This window comes from Vollenhovia emeryi, unplaced genomic scaffold (genome assembly GCF_000949405.1).
Source record: "Vollenhovia emeryi isolate VEMERY1.0 unplaced genomic scaffold, V.emery_V1.0 DF939183.1, whole genome shotgun sequence".
Classification (NCBI taxonomy): Eukaryota; Metazoa; Arthropoda; class Insecta; order Hymenoptera; family Formicidae; genus Vollenhovia; species Vollenhovia emeryi.
In genome coordinates, this window is record NW_011967183.1 from 352,927 (window position 1) to 372,763 (window position 19,837).

At 52.5% G+C, this 19,837-nt stretch overlaps 2 protein-coding genes across 7 annotated transcripts in view; both read right to left on the reverse strand.

The window, feature by feature from the left end:
* Window positions 1-1,792: 1,792 nt before the first annotated feature.
* LOC105562784 lies at window positions 1,793-9,522 on the reverse strand. Of its 2 annotated transcripts, XM_012013852.1 has the most exons (7): window positions 9,457-9,522; window positions 8,593-8,809; window positions 8,297-8,400; window positions 7,905-8,096; window positions 7,684-7,829; window positions 7,436-7,562; window positions 1,793-7,090 (listed from the first exon to the last, which is right to left on the reverse strand). In XM_012013852.1, the coding sequence occupies exons 2-7, from the start codon at window positions 8,759-8,761 to the stop codon at window positions 3,641-3,643; spliced, it is 4,188 nt and encodes a 1,395-aa protein (XP_011869242.1). In that variant the 5' UTR covers window positions 8,762-8,809; window positions 9,457-9,522; the 3' UTR covers window positions 1,793-3,640. The 2 variants fall into 2 exon arrangements, with proteins under 2 accessions (XP_011869242.1, XP_011869241.1); XM_012013851.1 differs by lacking the exon at window positions 9,457-9,522 and having other exon boundaries at window positions 8,593-9,104.
* Window positions 9,523-15,150: 5,628 nt separating this feature from the next.
* The window catches only part of LOC105562785 (alpha-N-acetylgalactosaminidase), an 8,266-nt gene continuing 3,579 nt past the window's right edge, over window positions 15,151-19,837 (reverse strand). The window contains exons 1-9 of one of the 5 annotated variants that reach the window (XM_012013854.1): window positions 18,267-18,589; window positions 18,011-18,142; window positions 17,048-17,209; window positions 16,781-16,955; window positions 16,514-16,688; window positions 16,350-16,444; window positions 15,904-16,263; window positions 15,580-15,744; window positions 15,151-15,467 (exon numbers count right to left, since the gene is read on the reverse strand). In XM_012013854.1, the coding sequence (XP_011869244.1) occupies window positions 15,288-15,467; window positions 15,580-15,744; window positions 15,904-16,263; window positions 16,350-16,444; window positions 16,514-16,688; window positions 16,781-16,955; window positions 17,048-17,208 (1,311 nt within the window). In that variant the 5' untranslated portion in view covers window position 17,209; window positions 18,011-18,142; window positions 18,267-18,589 and the 3' untranslated portion in view covers window positions 15,151-15,287. Of the gene's footprint in view, window positions 15,468-15,579; window positions 15,745-15,903; window positions 16,264-16,349; window positions 16,445-16,513; window positions 16,689-16,780; window positions 16,956-17,047; window positions 17,210-17,810; window positions 17,912-18,010; window positions 18,162-18,266; window positions 18,590-19,837 lie in introns of those variants that run through there. The other 4 variants (XM_012013855.1, XM_012013857.1, XM_012013856.1 and 1 more) reach the window with 4 other exon arrangements.

A 19,837-nucleotide genomic window follows, 5' to 3' on the forward strand; every position in this document is an offset into this window, starting at 1 on the left:
GTTATCGTGCGCTATTTGAAAGGCACCGGATTACTTCCGCTTTCCGAGCATCCGCGCGTATCTCGGGATCGCTCGTTTATCTTGCGAGGTAATTTCGTCGACCAAGCATTACGAGATTCTCGTTAAGTTTTCTCTAATTGGGGCTGTAGCTACGGGAAGAGACGTTGATTGAAGTAAAATGGTAAGAGCCGACCTCGACCAAGCTCCGATTAACTCGGCGATTAACCGGTCTCGAACGATACCCGTAATCTCGTTAACGCGAATGGAATAATTAATTTTTCGTCGTTCTCGAAAAGGAAGACGCTGGACCTCGGGCAGCGAAAATTACAGTTTGAAATTTTACCGCGGGCAACTCTGGCGATTAAGTCAATCGGAGTTTCGTCCAAGTTGGCTCGAAGTTAAGACGCTTCCCGGCGTCCAGTCGTAAAAGTAATTCTTCAATATTGACATTTTTGAACGGAATCTCGTGCCTAATAATGGACAGTCAATATTTATTCTGCGTCAAGCACATGTCGGTCTTGTTGACTTATTAAATGTGACTCTACTACCGCAATTTATTCCGCGGCGTCCCGGCTCGAACACGTCGCCGTCGCTATTTACTTGTTAAAACCGAATCTTCTCCCGTTTCGTCTCGGGGGATCTGTACGATGATGAGGAGAGACGAGGAACGGGGTTAGCTGATAGAGAATTCTCGTGCGAAATTGCCGCTTGTTGGAACTATGCCTTCTGACGATCTTCTGTGCGTTTACGTCAGGAACACTTTATTTTACATATTTACACCGTTTTATTCTCTTTCTCTCTTTCTCACGCACACACACACACACGCACGCACGCTTCTGATACGCGTTTCCTTCCTCGAAACGAGTATACGAATGGAACTCATTCCATAAATTAGAAAAAAAAGACATCGTCGACTACCTGTTAAATGCGTCTGACTAATCAAACGGTTCTCTGGAAACTGAAACAGCAGCCTGTGCCTCTCGATCGAGTCACCCTTTAACCAGTAATCCCAAGCTCGCTCTCATCCGTTGTGTTTTTCCTTTTCGTTTCCTTCCTGCCGCATGTTATATGCGCCGAAAACTGCGAGGGACAGGTTTCCCGCTCTGACCTTAAAAAGTTCTTAATGTAGTATCGCGTTAACATTAGCGATCCGACGCGAGTATTCATTATCACTTTCGCGATGTACAATCTCATGAGAATTTATCCTACGGTATCACACGTGTGGAGTCGATCGGCAATTTCACTGCGGGTGTCTGACGCGACAGGATCGGCGTCCGGTTCACCGGTTAAAGGGTATCGCGATAAAAACTTGGTTCTCGACTACGATAATTAATTGAGATCATAAAAATAACGAAGCTTAGATTACATTTATGCCCTGCTCTATGCGACGTGTGAGTATACCGATAAACGGATGCTTGGATCCTTGGATCTTCAGTCGAAAATGCCTTGCTGTACGAATTAAAAAAATCGTCAAATGTAACAACACGCTAAAATCTTTCGTGTGTCTCGGGATTAAAAGGATTACAGATCTATACAAAGAGACTGCCCGGACTAAAATGTTGAGGGATCTGGGGGGACTTTTGGAGTACGATCGTGGGGAAAACTGAGGACTTTCCAAAGGGGTGAGCACTCACGGAACGAAGGAGGTCGGCAATAAAAGTGCTGTACACTAGGGAATCACCGTTGCCTTCCCCGAATGAATTTAAGCACATGTAGAAGCTCACGTGGGAAGGCATCAGTGATTCCTAGTCTTGTTAATTAACGCCTGGACCTCAGTTTTACTAGGATTCACATTTTCATAATCTTTATATTGATGAGTTTCAGGCTGCAGTTCACACAGCTTCAATAGAAGTCTGTGGTAGTGCAATACATACAGTCTGGAACTCGGAGATCTGTGTAGATGAGGAAAACGATGATAAAAATGCAGGTCCAGGCGTTAATGAGTAAGACTGTAAGACTGTAAAACGAAAAAAAACCAATCTGAGGAATCGAAAAACCTAGGGCGAAGAATCCAAGGATATAAGCATTCAACCCTTAGATCATTGGATCGTTGGATCCTTGAATCCTTATATCCTAATATAGTATATGTATCACGTATGTACGTACGTATGTCGTATGTGTATATGTATACCTCTCTGTGTGTGTGTGTGTGTATATATGTGTGTGAATAGATATGTGTATCAGGATGTCCCTTACTTGCTCTTGTCCGATTATCGCAAGCATTTCACTTTCTACATTTTATTTGCTTCTATAAATCATTCGAGTTGGAAATGTCGCCGTTCTACGTCGTATCTAATTTCGCTGTCAATTTCAACGCCGACAGCTAAATACGCCGATGCAATTCATTGTGTAAAATTTTTTCTACAAATAAGAGATACCCTAGTACGTGTACAATGTACGTAAACACGTGTGTAAACGTATGCATGTATAGTATGCATGTGTATACATTTCTGGAAGTGGAACGTTCGCATTATTGAGGTATATCTACGTTCAAGCGTTCGGATATTGTCGGTTCCTCGAGAAGCTAGAAAATACGCCCCGCAGCCGGGAGCCAATTGCCGTTTCTGAATGTTTTTTTTTTCTCTGAACTTTTACGCTTAACGCATGTACATTCAGATCGCACCACTCTTCGAGAAAACTAACACCCCTCGAGCAAACAGTACGTTTCCTTCCTCTTTTACTTCGATGCGTCCTCGAAGAATCATGCTTTCTGCAATCGTTGTTCCGAGATGTGCGAGTCCGATAAATGAAATGAGCGGTCCCGAACGTCCCTGAAGTGAGGCTAAAGCCAAACGAGCCGTGGACATGGAAAGTCATTTATGCAATTAATACAAGCCGATTAACAGTACCGAAAGAAAATTAAAAAATGCCGTTTTATCGACGGATATTACATGACATATCAATTTAATGCAATGTTGATTCGTTACTTTCTACCGTTAATCCTTAAAGTCATATTCCTGCATCACTTCAGTGACATCACGGACAGAGATATCTTGATGAGATAAACGTGAAAGGAATGTTCAACGAGCGCAAAGCGATATTTCAATAGCGATATAGGTCGTCGCAGAGTTTTTCAGAACGGACCGTTAGAAAGTCAACTCGTTAACTTGGATTATTATGAAATCCTTGAGCCTTGAAATCCTTGGATTCTTGGACCCCTGAATTTTGAGATCCTTGGACTCTTAGATCTACGGATTTAGAGTCGTAAACCACGCACTCGAACCGAGAATTTCGCGCGCTTAACCGCATTCAATTCGCCCACCGGAGTGTACTGTGTGCCCCAAAAAAAGAGGGATCAGTACTCTTATCGCGAAAGTAAGAATTCTTTCCGACACGCCGTTTCGTATTCCAAGTCCTAAGTGGTGCGAACCGTGTTAGACATAAAAAAATCAAAGGACTCGGGGAATTGTACATTCCCAGTTTCTCAGGTCTGCGACTCATTTTCTTGAATTAGTAAATCGGGAACTATTTCCGACTGAAAAGTGAAACTAAGCAGATGCGAATTTTCATTAAAGTTGAACCTAGTTGATCCCTTCTTGCTGACATCTCCTATCGAGACACCCGGGTACAGCTTGGCGAAGACGGCCGAGAGCGAGTCGCGGCAGCCGCTGGTCCTTCATACGATGATCCGTATCCGAAGTCATATAGTCCAGACCTGCACTTTTTCCGCGACGACGCACCAGCTAGCGTGGTCATAATACGATGAGATGATATGCAGGTTCTCGACGTACTTGTTGATCAGCTGATCCAGCTCGCCCTCCCGAAAGACGTGATAATATTGGTGATAGGTGATGGAGCCGCCGCCGCGATCGGAGGGCAACGATTCCTGGGACGAGGCGTTGCTCAGGGTGTCGGTGCTCGCGGTGACCAGGCAGCCCGCGGTGTCCCGCCTCTTCGCGTCGCTCGACATCTCGTCTAACGAACGGCCGCGCTCCTGCAGTCTGCGTCGCTCCACCGAGCACCGACGAGTGGTACTGCCCACGTTCGGATTCGACACCAATGACACCGTGCTGCCGGTGAACAGCCTCGCTGTCGACGCCGTTTGGCTGCCGTCGCTCAGGCTCGTCGCCGCGTTCTCCATCAGCGAGTCGCCTACGTCGCTCAAGTCCATCGACAGCCCGCTCCGAGAGGAACGCCACTTCCCGGCCGCCTTCGAGCTCTCCACCGCTTCCTCGCACTCGAACTCGCCCGTCTTCGACACCATCACGAAGTCCAATGCGTCGTCCGAGTTGCTGCGCAACAACGACGAGGTGTTGGCGGAGCGACAGTGCTCCTGATTAATGTTGGATTTACGTCCTGCTCCCGATTGGAGATTGAGCGTGCTTTCAGCATTGATAAACGACTTTTTGCTACCATTCGTGAGATTACTATTGGACTCGGGATTGAATCTAGATACGAGGTCGACTTCAGCTTTCAATTTCTCCTCGGATTCGCGATTGACTCTAAACGTTTCGTCGTATTTGGATATGAATGTAGCTTTGGGCTCGGGTTCGAGCTCAACCTCGTACTTGGAATCGCGTGGAAATTTACGATCGAATTCAGACTCCAAAACGACATCCTCGCAGAGAGATCTAGAGGATTTGGGTATCAGTTTGGATTGGACCACATTGGCGAACTTGTCGTGTCCACTACTGTCGTATGCTTCGTTTACGATCCACGAAGTCTCCTTGGGAACTTGATTGCATCCGTCCCAACAGGCCGTGATGTCCGACTCCGCGTCCACGTTATTCTCCGCGACGTCCGACGACGACGACGTGGTCCTCGACGTCTGGCAGACCTCGAGAAAATCGAACGACGAGTTCTGGCAGTACCGACTGATATCTCGTATAAGATCGCTGCTCGATTCGTCAGCGTAGCCGCCCAAATCTACCGAAGCGGATTTACAATCCTGCTTCAAGTACGCTCGCGTTCGCAGGTTCGACTGCGACCAGAAGCCATCGTTGTTTCGCCGTTGTGCTACTTGCGAGAATTGTTCTACTTGGGCGTTGCGTTGAATCGCTGTCTCCACAGCGTCCTCCAGCGAGCTCGCCACGTTGGCGGCGGCCTCGAGAAGCCTCATAGACTGCGGGGAGATGGACTTGCCGCTGTCCAGAAGGATGCGCGACATGGGACCGATCGTGTCAGCTTTGAAGTTATTTTGACAAGTGTCGCGCGTCATCTCGGTTTCCGCGAGAGGCGTGTCGTCCTCCGTGTCGCCGGACGAGTTGTCGTGCGGAGGATCCAGAGGTGTATTCGAATCCTCGAGTGACGTTGTTGTTTTCATACTCAACGACTCGTCGTCACGTATACTGCTTTCCGTTTCTTTCGTCCTCTTCGATACATCGTCACCGCTCGACTTGGAAAGACTCTCGTCTGTCTGTGCGTTGTTTCTCTTCCCTTCGGCCTCTCTCCTCGCGATGTACCGTTCGTCCGACGTGACGCTGATCACCGAGCCGACTGATTCCGGCGACGAGACGCCGCTGGAGTCGCTGTCCAAGTCGTCGGTCTCCGGATTGAACAATTCCAGGGATAGTAAACGTGGCAAAATCCTCGTGACTGTCTCCAGACGACCCGAGGCCGCCGTGGAGGCACGCCTTACCAAAGGAAACGACGGTCTAGCGCGCGTCGCAAAGCCCGGCTTCGCTATGAGCAGCTCCTTGATCTGGTTCAGTCTAGCTTTTCGGCTGTCGTCCTCGCTCGCGATCGGCTCGCGACCGACCACCTTGTTGACGTCGTTGAAGGCATGTATCAACGACGTGGTGTCCGGCTCTACGTCTGGTTCCACCGATTCCGATATGAGCTGGAATTTTCCTGAGGCCGGTGCCTGTACAGTGTCGGACGCTTCCTCGCAGTCGACGGTCGGCACACTAGGCTTTGTCGCGTCATCAAGATGCGTGTTTACACTCGTATTCGTATTCGTATTCGTGCCCGTCGATTGCTGTTTCAGCAATGGCGACACGCTCATCACTTTGAATCTAGACGATTGACCACCGTCCAGCGGCTGCTTGACACGCGGCGACGGCGGTGCCGACGTTGTGCCAAGCTGCAATGCCACCGGTCGCGGCGCGGAAGGAACCTCATTGACCGAGGACGACGCCGGCGGTGCCGGGACAGCGACGTCCTGCTTCGGCACGTAAATCACAGATGCGAAACTATCTTCGGAGTCTACGCTGGTGTCGCTCTGCAGACTGCTGTCTTTGGACGAGTCCGAGCCGTCTTCGCGTGAGAGACGACGTTCGACACCCTCGATGCTACGTTTCACCACAGTTATTGGTTGCACCTTATTGTCCGTTGACTTCGACTTCGTCGTTGCCTCCGCCGTCGCGGCGGACGTTGATTCGTTCTCGCAGGATTTCCATCCCTGCAGCATTCGAACAAAACCATTCTTGATAGACATGCTAGAGACCTTTTCGATATTCGTTGTGGAGCGCTTGATTTTATTGGTGAGTCCGTTCTTTAGCAATTGGAAGCGCCGACTGGCGCTCACCGGGCTGATCGAATCCTTGAGTGCCTCGAACGTCCGCCACTTGCAGATGAGTTCCTCGTTCAGCGACGCCTGCTTCATGATGTTCCGACGCACTCGTTCCTTCTCCTCCAGCCGTTCCGCCGACATCAATTCCTCGTTCATCGAGCTTTGTTTCAACGGTACGTTGCGCTTGCGCAACGACTGGTAGGAGAAGTCCGGGAGGTCCTTGATCAGGTTTTCAATGGCAGTGTCTTCAAGATTCTCCAAACCGATTTCCTCCACGTATGACTTCTGCTTCACCAGCCGCGGCTTTGAGCCGCTCGACGATGACGAAACTGATCGCTCGTCCAGGATCAGTTCAGACGTCGAGTAAAATGGGATGCTGGACCGGGAACGCACCAAATCGAGCCGCTCGATCTCCAGGATATCGCCCAAGCTTTTGGATTTGATGCTTAGCGTATCCGTGGAATGCTTGTTCGTCACAGTCAGCGTGTGTGTGGTCTCGACACGGCGCAGCTCGATTGGCAGCTCGTCCACATCGGTCGAGTCCTCGGGATCGTAGTGCCGCCGACTCTTGGTACCGCTCTGCCAACTTCCAGGAAACCATGCGCGACCGCCACCTCCGCGTCTGCTCCTCGCTAATTTCTGAAAATGATCGTGCAAACCTGCTAATCGTGGGTAACAATAATAACTGCATAATACACCATAAATATAATGTCGAAATAAACCGGAGGAATTCAATTCTTTCGACCTGATTTTGGTTTTCAAAATAAAGTAGACAGCGGTCAGGTAAGAAAATTGAAGTGAACGACTCTTGACATTTAATCAAATGAATTTGAGAGTAAAACAAGATCAATAGAGGAAGATCTTCAAATGCTGTCAAAACCACCTCAGTGAATTTTTCAGATGTTTGAGCTGAAAATGTTGCAGCTTTATTGGTAATCACTCTCTGTCTGTTTCTTTCGCTCATTCACTCACTCATCTAGTTACCTGCAACGCTCGCCGGAAACAGCTATAGCAGGTCTCATTCGGGCTAGAGAGGCTACTGGTGGATGGTGACAAGCTGAATATCGGATCGATCCAATAACTCTTGCTTTTACATTTTCGTTGGCTATTTCTGGAACAAGAAACCATGACAGAGTTACGACCTACATATTTGCAGGAAATTGCACGAGGACGAGGCTGAACGCGTTACGATCAACCCTAACGTCGGCGAGACAATTTATTCAAAAATTCACCTCTTGGAGAATGACGGATATTTCTGTGCAGCATCATCATCTCGCTTCTCGTTACCGTCCGATGCACCCGAATGCTTCGTCCCGTCTGACGCTGCGCTCGTGCAATGCGATTTGGGCCACGGTATTAAAACATCTTGCGATTCAAACTGCGAATATAATAATGTAATTCGCAAAGGGAGAAATTCATTAGAAATTCGTCAAGAGGTGGGACTTCTTCTTACCTTCCTATGCTTTTGTTCCATAGCCCAGACGGATATAACGAGTCGACCCCCGATCCTGAGGACCCGCGCCAGCTCCTTCAACGCGTGTACCCTCCTCTCCGTGGTGGCGAAATGATGCACCACGGCGATCGACAGCACCGCATCGAAGCTCTCTTCTCGGAATGGTAGGGCCAAATTATCGCAGATCAGAACCTTATTGCACACAAACAAGCGATTCCGTGAATATTCAACCGTGAATCATTCGCGCGAATTAATTCGAAATCAGCTCCCGCGCAAACTTGCCGCAGAAAATGCAATTTCTGCGAAATGTAAAACGGAGATTAAGCGAGACTAAAGTAGTTAAAAAATAGGAAAACTTCTATTCCACATACAATTGATATGTACACACGCACCTCGTTTTCCTTCTCGCGCGCGATGTCCGTGAAACGCTTGCATCGGTCCACCCCGATTTTGAAAATGCTGTGATTTACGCTGAGATATTTTCCGTTGCCGCAACCTAGATGATGCCGACATAACGTTGTTACGTGGAGACGAAGAGGTAATATAATATTACAAAGCACGCGGAACGCAAACTCTGTTAACTATGCGATGAATACTGGGCCAGAATTTTGCACACCCGAGCGTTTGCGAGGCAGTCAACGCAACTTATTTGTCTAAAGAAAAAGCGCAAAGTACACTTTGGACTAACCGATGTCGCAGACGAGGGCACCCGGTTCGAGTTCCTGAAGGAACTGATATACTCGTGGCCAGTGTTTACTTTGCGTGGTCTTCTCGGCACATTGCTCGTATACTTCGTGGACGTAGGCTTGCTCTAAGGCCACCGAGCGAGCTGCATGCTCTCCGTCGCTCTCAGACATCCCTCTCGCTAAGGTGATTTACCCTCGTCCACATGCGCGCTCACGATGCTGCACAGAAACATTTACCTCTTTAAGTCGATCGGAAAGCGACTGAAGTCCCGAGATTGAAGGCGCCCGAAGACGGGGAAAACAATCTCTCAGAATCGCGGAGATCCACCGGGATACCGAGTTATTTACGCTAAAGTGTAACGAGTTACTTATATGACGGCATTTCTCGCAGTACATTCGCAATTTCTCTAAAGAGTTCCTGAGGAAGAAATTTCTTGAAAGGATGAACGCTTATTTAGTATCGTTTTTATTAAATTGATTATCGACGCGCGTTTGAGACTGTGTTTCTCGGCGGGTTTCCTTTCAAACTTGTCTTGAAAATTATCGAAATGTAATCGTGGGACAACACGGCATTTCAAAAAATTGTGAAATGAGAGCTTTTTGAAATTTTACCATACATTACACTTTTGGTACACGTTTTACTAGTAAAAATGTATGGTAAAAGAGTGAGACCAAGATCGACCCCATTTCTTTCGCATTCAATTTTGGTCACAAAGTGGGTACGAAAGGTCTCGTCAAGATGATCGCAGGTGTGTCAGTCTCAGAGTGTACCCGACATCTCTGGAACATTACGTAGGTACACTCTGAGACTGACAAATCGAGTGCGAGAAGAATGGGGCCATTTGCCTGTGGACGCTCGTTCTCACTCTTTCAAAGACCCTCGCAAAGTTGCTGAAAATGCCACGCTGGCTCGCAATCACACGACTTTCAGGACTACGTTCTAAGAGAAGATTCTCTCCGTGCAGTTTCGCCAGTGTTGAGTCGGCAAGAAACGTCCGCACAAGAACATCATCAGACACTGAAGATCCAGTCGTACGAGGCACATCTCCATTACTCGCGCTATCTCGTCGACTCTTAGAACAGTTAGAACCGCAGCCCGTTGCGGCGGGCGGCTGCCGAATAACGCGTGGGACTCTGGCGTTGCCTCGCGCACGTTTACTCGGCGCAGCGATAGCCCACGTCGCGTCTCCGCTCATAGACCGATCTCGCAGGGCGGCAGGCAGCCGCAGTAGAAGATCTCCTGCAGCAGTCTGAGCAGCAGCTTGTCGGGCCGCAGCTTCTCCGCGTTCTCTGTTTTCTTGGCGCGATCCGAGCGGTACCGCAGGCGGGGCACCGTGTACACCCGGCACCATCGCAGGAAGTCGCCGGTGTCCTCCGTGCGGATGAACGTCACGATCGCCCAGAGCGTGCAGAGGCTCCGGGACTTCTTTCTGGTGTGCAGGTAGAGCTGGCAGACATCCAGGAACGTCATGAGCTCGACGACGCTCCTTTCCATGGGGAGGCACGCTCGGGGGCGAACTCGATGACCGGGAACACCCGGGGAGGGGAGGCGCCGATCTGCGGCGTCTTCAAAGGGAGCTCGGGAGTCAGGAGTCGCGATCGAAGACGCCAGACGACCGGGGGAGATGGACAACCGGTCCTTTAAATAGATCCTTTGGCGAGCGTCACCGAGCGGAAAATCCGGCTGGCGCGAGGGCTGCCGTCCACTCGCGCCACCGCCACCCCCGCATTGTGTGCCGTGGCGAACGCCGTCGGAGGCAGGTGGACCGACTTCAAAGAGCCAGCGGCACTCTCATCCCCGCCCCGAGCCGACTTGCCGCGATCCAACCCTCCCCGGTGGCACCCCTCGTGCCGCTGTCGCGTGCGAGCGAGCGCCGGAAGGGCCGGGTGTGTGTGTGCGCGCGTTGTCGCTCGCGGGCTTCCGATATACGCGGCTGCGCGCTGAATTTATTCGATATCCCCCTTTCGCATAACTGGGTTAGCTCCTCTCTCGCGATGCACTAGTTAAACTAATTTAAGGATGCCACCAGATGCCTCGTGCGCGACGACTAATGTCAACCGTCGTCGCTCAACGCGAACGGACGGTCGCCGGCGCGGCGGATGGACGGGCGGGCGGACGTACGTCGACGTAATATCGACGTGCGCGCTGTTGCTCGCTTCCGAGGGATGCGATTATCGCGGAGAACTAAACTCCACGTCTAATAAGTCCATTCCTCGAACGCGGAAGCGCCTCAATTCATTTCTGACACGTCGCTGGGGGATGATGCCCTGCTCCTAAGCCCGTGTCACACTTCGGATCGCGGCTTGGACCGAGATTGCGGATCCGCGATCTCACAATACATAGCGTGACACGGGCTTTAGACCCTCGTATAATCCCCTTTGGGGATCGTCAAATCTTTCGAACGGAGAAATGACGCGTGAAATGTAATCCACGTCCGCCGCGCCTCGCTTTCCAATCAATTTCAACGGCTCAATTATTGTCAGGCTACCGCGCGTCTGTGTCGCGCGGAGCGAGAGAAAGAAAGACTCGTCTACATGCTACTAATGACAACGACTTATAAATAGAATGTGAAATGCATCCCACGCGAGTGCTTACGTCACGAAACGTCGCCTGTCCGTTCAAGGACTAAGGGCCGATCGCGTCGCGCGAGCGTAGATTGCAAACTTATTTAATTGGACTTGTGCCACCGGCTGAAAAGAAACGCGAGGGGGATTGGCGCACCGCCATAGCTCGCTCCTTCCAGATCGCACATTTTTCACCGCCCGGATATTTGGGGGCGCGCGAAACGACCTGGGGATCGGCTCTAGCGGCATACTTCGCACATCCACGGCACAGACTAATCGTAAGAATAAACTTAAATAATATTCCGGAGATATCTCCATATTCTACAGCGCTCGCCAAAATCTTCAGATTCGTGTGCTAGAGGCGTTTGCGCCACGAACGCCGAGATCTTCGCCCTAGCTGCAACGGTACCGCGCGAATAATCTGTCTAGAATGTACCCAAGGATATCCTGATCCCACACTAAAAATGTAAACGGAGAGAAGTTCCTCTGAAAATTTATCCTGAGAATCAGGTGATCGTGGGACAACACGGCATTTTGAAGAATTTTATGAGAGCTTTGTGAAATTTTACAATACATTTTACTAGTAAAAGAGAATTATGTGATCGTGGGACAACATGGCATTTTGAGGAATTTTATCAGTTTTTTTGAAATTTTACCGTATATTTTACTAAAATTTATATTTTATATTTTACTAGTAAAATATATGGTAAAATTTAAAAAAAAAACTGATAAAATTCCTCAAAATGCCATGTTGTCTCACGATCACATAATTTTCACGATAAATTTTAAGAGACAATTCTCTCCGTGTACATTCGCTGCGTGGGATTAGAATGTTACGTTTCACTAGTAAAATATATGGTAAAATTTAAAAAAAAACTCGTAAAAAGCTTCGAAATACCACGTTGTCCCACGATCACACAATTTTCAGTATAAATTTTAAGAGAAAATTCTCTCCGCGTGTATTCGCCGCGTGGGATTAGGACGCTACATTTTACCAGTAGAACGTACGGTAAAATTTCAAAACGCTCGCATGAAATTCTTCAAAATGCCACGTTGTCCCACGATCACATAATTTTCAGGATCCTAAAAAAGCGTTCTCTCCGTGTACCAATATATCCTGAGAATATTTGTAAGATATCGCAAAGGTATTATTACAGGAACGACGTCCCCAGTATATTAGGACATCCTTCGTGCATCCTACGTAAGTACAGAGGACGTCGCGGTATCATTGCCGTTAAGGATACACCTGGGACGTCCGCCGCGTTACCGCGTGCTCCGCGCGACATCGTCGAAATGTCGTCAGCGTTCACCGTTATAGGATAACGCGAGATTGCACACGGCGAAGCGTTCGGCCACCCTCCTCCCCCCCCCGCCACCCCCCGGGGGACGGAGAACCGCTGTGCCAGCACGGTTGGACTACGCGCTCCGCGTAGCGTAGCTGGCACGTAAGTGTGTTGGTCTCGACGGCGTGGGTGGTACGTAGAGCAACGGCAATGTGCCAACCGTGAGAGAGGCAGCCATGAATGAAAGTGCCGCGTATCGATTTATCTGCGCCGCCCTACATACGAAATATGATAAATAGAGAGTGCCTCTACCGATTTGTACGGTGACAACTTGGATTCACCACGTTCATCCGCGCGTATTCATCCGTCTCTCCCTCCTCCCTCTCTCTCTCTCGTTTCGGTCCGGGTTATGTGTTAATTGAGCGTGCGAGGTGCAGCAATCGCTATCGCGCGTATCTAATACGAGTACGATGAGATTAGATCAGAGTTATTTCAACGGGGAACACAATGGCGAGGGAGAGTAAAGACATTATATTTCGTAATGTCAGGTAAACAAGCGGCGGAATTAATTGTGAGAGCAGATTACATGGGTACCATTGAAGAATGTTATACACACGTGGAAGCGATACGGCGAATTATATAATAAAAATTATGCAACTGGCGCATCTCGAACCCGTCGCGTTATCCAACGGGAGGAAGAGGGAGGGGGTGAGCAAATTTATCCGCGGGGGCTTAATTAGTACATCAATCGATATCTACTTTTCCACGAGCGTCCCGCGACGCCTTTAACGATCCGACGTCGGAATTTCGCCCGTCGATTTCCGCCCGTCGGAAACTCGGGGCCCGAAGACACGAAACGCAGCGAGTCGCTTTGTCTCGGTCGTTCGCTCATTAAACGGGGACAAAACGATTCTCCGCGCCGCACTCCGTGCCAATCTGCGTCTCTCGCCGGGAAGCACCCGAAGAGAGACCCGAGGGAGCGCGGATACGCGGGAGTTTCGCGATTGCGTGTAATCGACGCGAGCGGCCGCGGACTATCGACTCCGTCTCTGTAACGCGGCACCGAGCGCGTCACCGTTCAAAACGATTCGATGTGGCGCCATTATTCATTCATGCGAGCTGCCGCTCTACGTCAATGACTGCGAGCCGTCGCCGGGGGCGGCCGTCCGACTCGGCCGATCTGACGATCGCGCGAGCGATCGAGCGAGCGAGCGCGGGCCGCCGCGGGAATCCGAGGATTCGGAGGACCGTACGGGTAATCGGAGTCGGGAGGCAACGCCAGCGTCAACCCGCCGAGTTATCGACCACTTTGCGCTCGGCATCGATAAGACCGTGTCAGCCGTTTATCGCGTACCGCCGCGGATCCCCCGCACGGGCGAGATTCTCAATTTCCTCCGGTTCTTCGACTCGTTCGAGGGAGAAATAGCGAAAATCCCCGAAAGCTGAGAGTCGGCGGAGAACCGTGCGAGCGGCCGATCCGGCCTGTTCCGCAAGAGCCGAATTCGCGCGTACGTTTCCTCCCTCGAACGAATTGGAGAACCGAGCCGCTGTGCGTATACGCGAGTCCGTTTCGGGCCGGCGACGGCCGCCATATCGCTGATCGGGCGCGAGGCCGACGCGAACGGCGGCTGAAGACGGTTCCGAGTTGGCGTGACTGTCCGAAAGCGTATCCTCGTCCCGGGGCTCACCTGGGTCATGAGAGAGGCGGAATCTTCATGCTCGCGGCGAGATACGCTGCCGTGGCGGCAAGAGGGTGCAGCAGCGCGGTGGTAGCGGCGGCGGCGGCGGCGGCTGCGGCGGCGGCGGCGGCGGAAGCGGCGTCGGCGGCGGGGTCGGGGTCGGCAGCGGTGGCAGCGTCGGCTGGTACTAGCGCTGGTGCTGGTGCTGCTCGCGCGAGATCGGCGTCGCGCGGACGTTCGCGTCTCATCGCGCCGACGAGCGGGTTCCTCTCACATCGCCCTCGCGTTGTCGAGTCTCGCCCTCTTATTTTTCCCCCCTTTCCCTCTCTCTCTCTCTTCTGCTCTTCGCTCGCTCGCTCGCTCCTTCTCCCCGCACGGGACGTTCGCGCGACGAAGGGTGTGTTACGCGCGTTTCGCGAAGAATCGAGCCGACCGACCGACCGACCCTCCGACAATGGCTGCGGTTCCGCTGGGGGTTGAAGAGAGCACGCGCGAGAGGCAACGCGACGCGACGCGGCGCGACGCGGGCGTCGCTGTGACGCATTACCAGCGTAAGAGGGAGGAAAGGGCGGAGGAGAGAGTGGGTGTAATGAGATACGTCTCTCCTACCGGCCGCCAGGGCGGACGGGGGGAGCGTAGGCGGATGCGCGAGGAACGCGCGGCTCGCGGTATCCGTACGGCCAGCTTGTAATAGGGAAACGCGTCCCCGCGATTGTACATTTCTAGTATGCCGTGGCGCGTCTCCCCGGTGACGCGTCGCGGACGTCAAAGGCGGCCGGAAGGCGACCAATGCAGAGAGATACGCACGCGTTTGGCGCGCGCACGTGCGGCGAGTCGCGCGCGTGTCGTGCCTCTTGTGGAAAGGCGGCTCTTCTCTGTAACGCGGATCGATCGTTTACGAATTTTTTTCCTTTTTTTACAAATCGAGCCTCCGTTCGACGTGTCGGTCCCCGGCGTTGAACGCAGAAACGTAAATACGGAGGCAAAGCGTGAATACAAGTACGGGATATCCGCCTGGAACAATGCGGGCGAGTAAAGTTTACAAAATTCTTTATTTCCTATTCTTCCTTATATATTAGATTATGTTAATATTGAACGTGATGCGCGCGCGCACGCACGCGCGCATATGATAGCGCCGATAGAAATTAAGGTAATACGTTAGACGCGCGGTCATTCGAATGAATTTTGCCTAACTTTAAAGACCTGATTAAAGGGCGCAAACTGCGAGTAGCGGAACACGTCGTCTATGTTCAGATTACATCGGAGTATCACTACGCCGGACGGGTTCACCTTGACCTTGATCTTGGTCTGCGGCGTCAGCACTCCGTAATCCACGTCCTCGTACAGGTCCTGAAAAGTTACGCATTGATCACCGATCACTTCAGAACCTTCCCCCCCCCCCATCCCCAGTGGAAACACATTCTCTCCAGACTGACAACGAGTCGCGCGTGACGCTACGAACCTCCACTCGGTATCCACCGGGATACTGCAGACCCAGCTCCTTCAGCGTGACCGACACGTCCGACGGCGTGCCGTCCGTCCGCCTGTTGACGAACGCGATCGCGTACGAGTAGTAGTTTTGGTAGACTGGGGTAATGGGCCTTGCCCAGATTTCAATGCCCTTGTGCTGCAATCGTAAGTAATGAGTGAGTCGCGGCGCAAGCGTTGGGACACGCTAACGCGACCGGGTTACCCGTTAATCCAGCGTCTCGACTAACTCGCGACAACTGGTACGTCGCACCGATATACCCGAGGCACTTGACACTTTAGCTCCCGAGCCACTCACTTTGTATATCCGTCGACCTTGAATGCCCAGCGTGTCCTGGTCCACGGCGATAATCTTCTTGTTTTGCAGAATGGCCTTGTACTCTGGCCTGATCGTCCGGAGATCGACGGACATGAGCAGCGGCGCCGCGAGTATGGCCCAGATCGCCATTTGCGTTTTGCTCTGCTCGTAGCTCAGGCCGAAGTTGCCGATGATGAGCATATCCGGATCGTTCCAGTGCCCGGGGCCGGCGTTGGGTACAATCGCGTCCTGATTGTTACCGTAGTAGTCGATGATAGTCTCCACGCTTGCCCAGGAGTCCTGGATGTCGTCGAAGTTGCGCCAGAGATTGCAGTGCTCCGCGATCAGCGTGTAGTTGGGCTGAAAACGAGACGCGCGTCAGTGACCGCCTCCGTGGGAGGAAGAAAAAAAAGGTGGAGACCTGAGAAAATGCATCGCGCGCTCACCTTCATGCCGGCGTAGATCTGATAGACGGGCCAGCTGCAGGAATATATCATGTGCTTCCCAGTCTGATTCAGATGGAACCCGAACTCGGGGTAGCCTTTGCGCAAAAATATCGTGTCGGTTTAATGTCGATTCGTTTAATTGAGAGAAGACCCGTGCGACCTACCTCTGTCCATGTCGACGGGATGCGAGTAACATCCGTCCAGCTTGACGTAATCCACGTCCCAGGAGGCGAATGTGGCAGCGTCTATGTCCAAGTAGCCCAATATACCCGGGTATCCGGCGCAGGTGTAGTTACCGTAGTCCTCGTAAATACCGAACTTGAGACCCTTGGAGTGCACCTGGCGAAACGAAAGCAAGCATCTCATGAGGTACGTCGTCCAGCCGGGAAGGCGCGTTACGAGGCAGAGTAACGAGATTGCAATGGAATTACATAATCCGACAGGCTCTTCATGCCATATGGGAATCGCTCCCTGTCCGGTACGAGCTGCCCGTTCGAGTCCCTCTCCTTCTCCAGCCAGCAGTCGTCCACGTTGATGTACTCGTATCCCGCCGCGGCGTAGCCCTCGGCCACCACGATGTCCGTCATGGTCCGGAAGAGGCGGTCGCTGCGAAACGGACAGAAGAGCAACCCGCTGTAATTTTCCCCCTGCCCTCGTACGCCACCCACGTGTACAAACGCCGCCCGCGGGCCGCTCACCTAATACAATTGTCCGGGTCGTTCTTGCAGTCGGTGTTGCACCTGAATCTCTCCCAGGCCAGCCATCCCATCGGCGGCGTCCTGGCCAGGCCGTTCTCCAGCGCCGGGGCCAGAGTGGCCAGCGACAGGAGAGCACAAAGGGACCACGGGTTGCGCAGCATTCTGCAGAAAGGTAAAGAAAGCTGCTCTCAGACAGCGAGTAGGGTAGCGACGGCGAGGCTACCAGGTCGGCAGCATAGTCCGGGGGGCGCGGAGCGGAGCAGGATTCCCGTGAAGCGGAGCAGCGGTCGACGGAGAGGTCATCGGGGGGGAGCTCGCTGGCGAGGAGCAACGACGCGAGGTGGACGCGTGCTGTGACGAGGCGCGCCTACCGTACTGATCTGATATAAGAGGCAGGCGAGCGAGCGCGCTCGCCCGCCACCGCCGCCGCCGCGAGTACTTTCACCCAATGCCCCATTTCATTTTTACGCGCGATCACCGTCGCTGACTCGCGTCGCGCCGCGCCTGCCTCCGCCGATCCGCGAGTACGATCGACGGACCAACAACGTCGCACGTAGACCGGCCCCCCCGTTGGCCGTTACGCGGTCATAACCGCGGTCCGCGCGCCGAGTAAGCCGAGTTTCCCACGCGAACGGATCCGCCGCGCGGCTCAGAGGTTAGGGGACGCGCGCGCACGCACGCACGCGCGCGCGACAGGTTAGATCGCACTTTTCGGGGCCTCTCGTGAAATCTCGGGGGGATCGCTCGCGACGTTTTTTTTTACCCCCTTTCTTCGCTTCCTCTTCCTTTTTCTGGGCGAGAGTTGACGGAGTTCACACTCGGGACACCGAGAACTGGCGAGTTTCTCCGGATTTCAAAGCCTCCCCCGAGTCCTCCTCGACTCTTCCGTCTTGTCGTCTGCGCGTTTTCGGAAGGGCATTTAAATTTTCGCGACCCCGAGCGGCGGTTAGGTATTGCCGTTACCTCGTTGTATCTCCAGTTGGATTTTCCTCTTCACGCAGCGCGACGCGCCTCGGTGGTCGGCGAAAAATCTCGCGCGGCCCGTCAATTCTTTCCTCTCGCCGAGTTACCGTGACGTAAGTTAACTCCTTACGCCTACGAATGCATTGTAGATAAAAAAAAAGAATGCCTTAGATAAGCAGAGAACCGTAAGACGACACATTAACGCGCCCCGCTCGTCTTCGACGATTCCAGGAAACGACGATCGAGAGTGATTTACCTTCCGGGGGGCCGCTCAATTTCTCTCCTACGCCAGTTTGCTACAATTTCTAATTGCAAGTTGTTTTGCGCGCAAGAGCGTGAAGGCCTGTCCGCGCGTTCTCCGTGGGAGAACAACGTGCGCCGGACGTTTTACCGAAGGCTACTGGAAGATGCTAAACAATGATCATTATGCGCATCCTTCGTTTATTTCAAATCGACGCCTCAAGGCTGTTGACGAGCGTGCGCGCGCGCGCGCGCGCGCCTCGTCGGAAGTCAAAAGGTGTTCGTCGACGAGACACCGGGGAGCCCGCCGTCTCCGCGGAAAAGTAGGCGCTCGACCCTCCTCCCTTCGACGCTCCGATCCGATTTGCACTACGGACCGACGCGCGCGGCGCGGCTCGGGCCCCGCGCTCGTCACCGATAAAAATGAAAGCATCGCGCCGTGGAAGGGCGGGGACGCGGAGCGGCGAAGCGAGAGGAGACAAGGCGAGAAAACGGCGAGAGATCGACTCGACAGAGGGAGAAGGACGAACGGTACCGCGAGCGGGAGAGACGCGGTCAACTCGCAGCCGCGCCGACGTTACAGGACGCCTCAAAAGTCGCCTGGCCCTCTCTCCCGGGGGCCGCCCCTCCGAGTCCTGCGAGTTCCAAGGATTCGTTTGTTGCCGGCGCGACGACTTTTACTCGCTCCCCCTCTCCCCCCCCCTCCCTCTTTCCTTCGCGTAATGATAATGCTTGATTATCGTGATTATATCACGATTGCGTGTTACTACGTGAACCAACGTGTACCAAATTATTTCCGCATATAGTGCGGGCGGCATGCCGCGACGCGAGCCGAGAAAGTAGCCAAATAGACGCGAACCGGTTCGCAATCCTTCTCCCTAACCGCGGTGGAAAAAAAGAAAGAAGGAAAAAAAGAAAAGAGGAGCCGGAGGAAGGGAGAGAGGGATACCTCGTTGGAGGAGGAGAGCAACGCGCGGACGTCGCGCGACACTTCGGTAGCGTACACGACTCTGTTTGCGCCGCGACGTCGCCGTATCGCGGGAGATCTTGATCGCTCGATCGTAATCTCCCGCGCACTTGATCGTTGAACGTCAAGTGTGTGGGTCAACGGAATGATACGCGAGCCGTTCGCTACGTGGTTGATCGCGGCAATAGATTGTATGGTTTCAGCTGGGAAACGTGGGATTGTTAGCGGGCTGAGTGAGCCGCACCGGAAACGGCCGCTCCGGGCACAATCGCGCCGTCGCCGGAAGAACGGCGCGGGATACCGGACATAATTAAGAAGTAATCAGGCTCGTTTATACGTTGTTTGAGTTTCTGGGACGCCACCGCCGCGAGAAATTAGTATGGAGCTCATCGGGGGAAATCGAAGAAGCGTACGCTGAACTTGCAACTGTCCTTTCTTTTTATCGCGCAACAGAGGCCCTCGAATTCCTATACCCAGCGCAGCGAATTCGCGAAATGTTCTTCACGGTTTTTGCCCTTTCGAATTGTAATTCTTCGGGAATTCGTGGAAGTCACACGCGCCGTAATAAACTTTTGACGAATACTTCAAAAATTCTTCAGACATTCAGTTTTATAATTCTG

Coding starts and splice junctions, on each gene's coding strand:
- LOC105562784 (XM_012013852.1), bottom strand. CDS start 8,761: ATGTCTGAGAGCGACGGAGAGCATGCAGCTCGCTCGGTGGCCTTAGAG. Junction 8,401..8,592: donor TGCCCTCGTCTGCGACATCG/GTTAGTCCAAAG, acceptor GGCATCATCTAG/GTTGCGGCAACGGAAAATAT. Junction 7,091..7,435: donor GTTTCCGGCGAGCGTTGCAG/GTAACTAGATGA, acceptor GATCATTTTCAG/AAATTAGCGAGGAGCAGACG.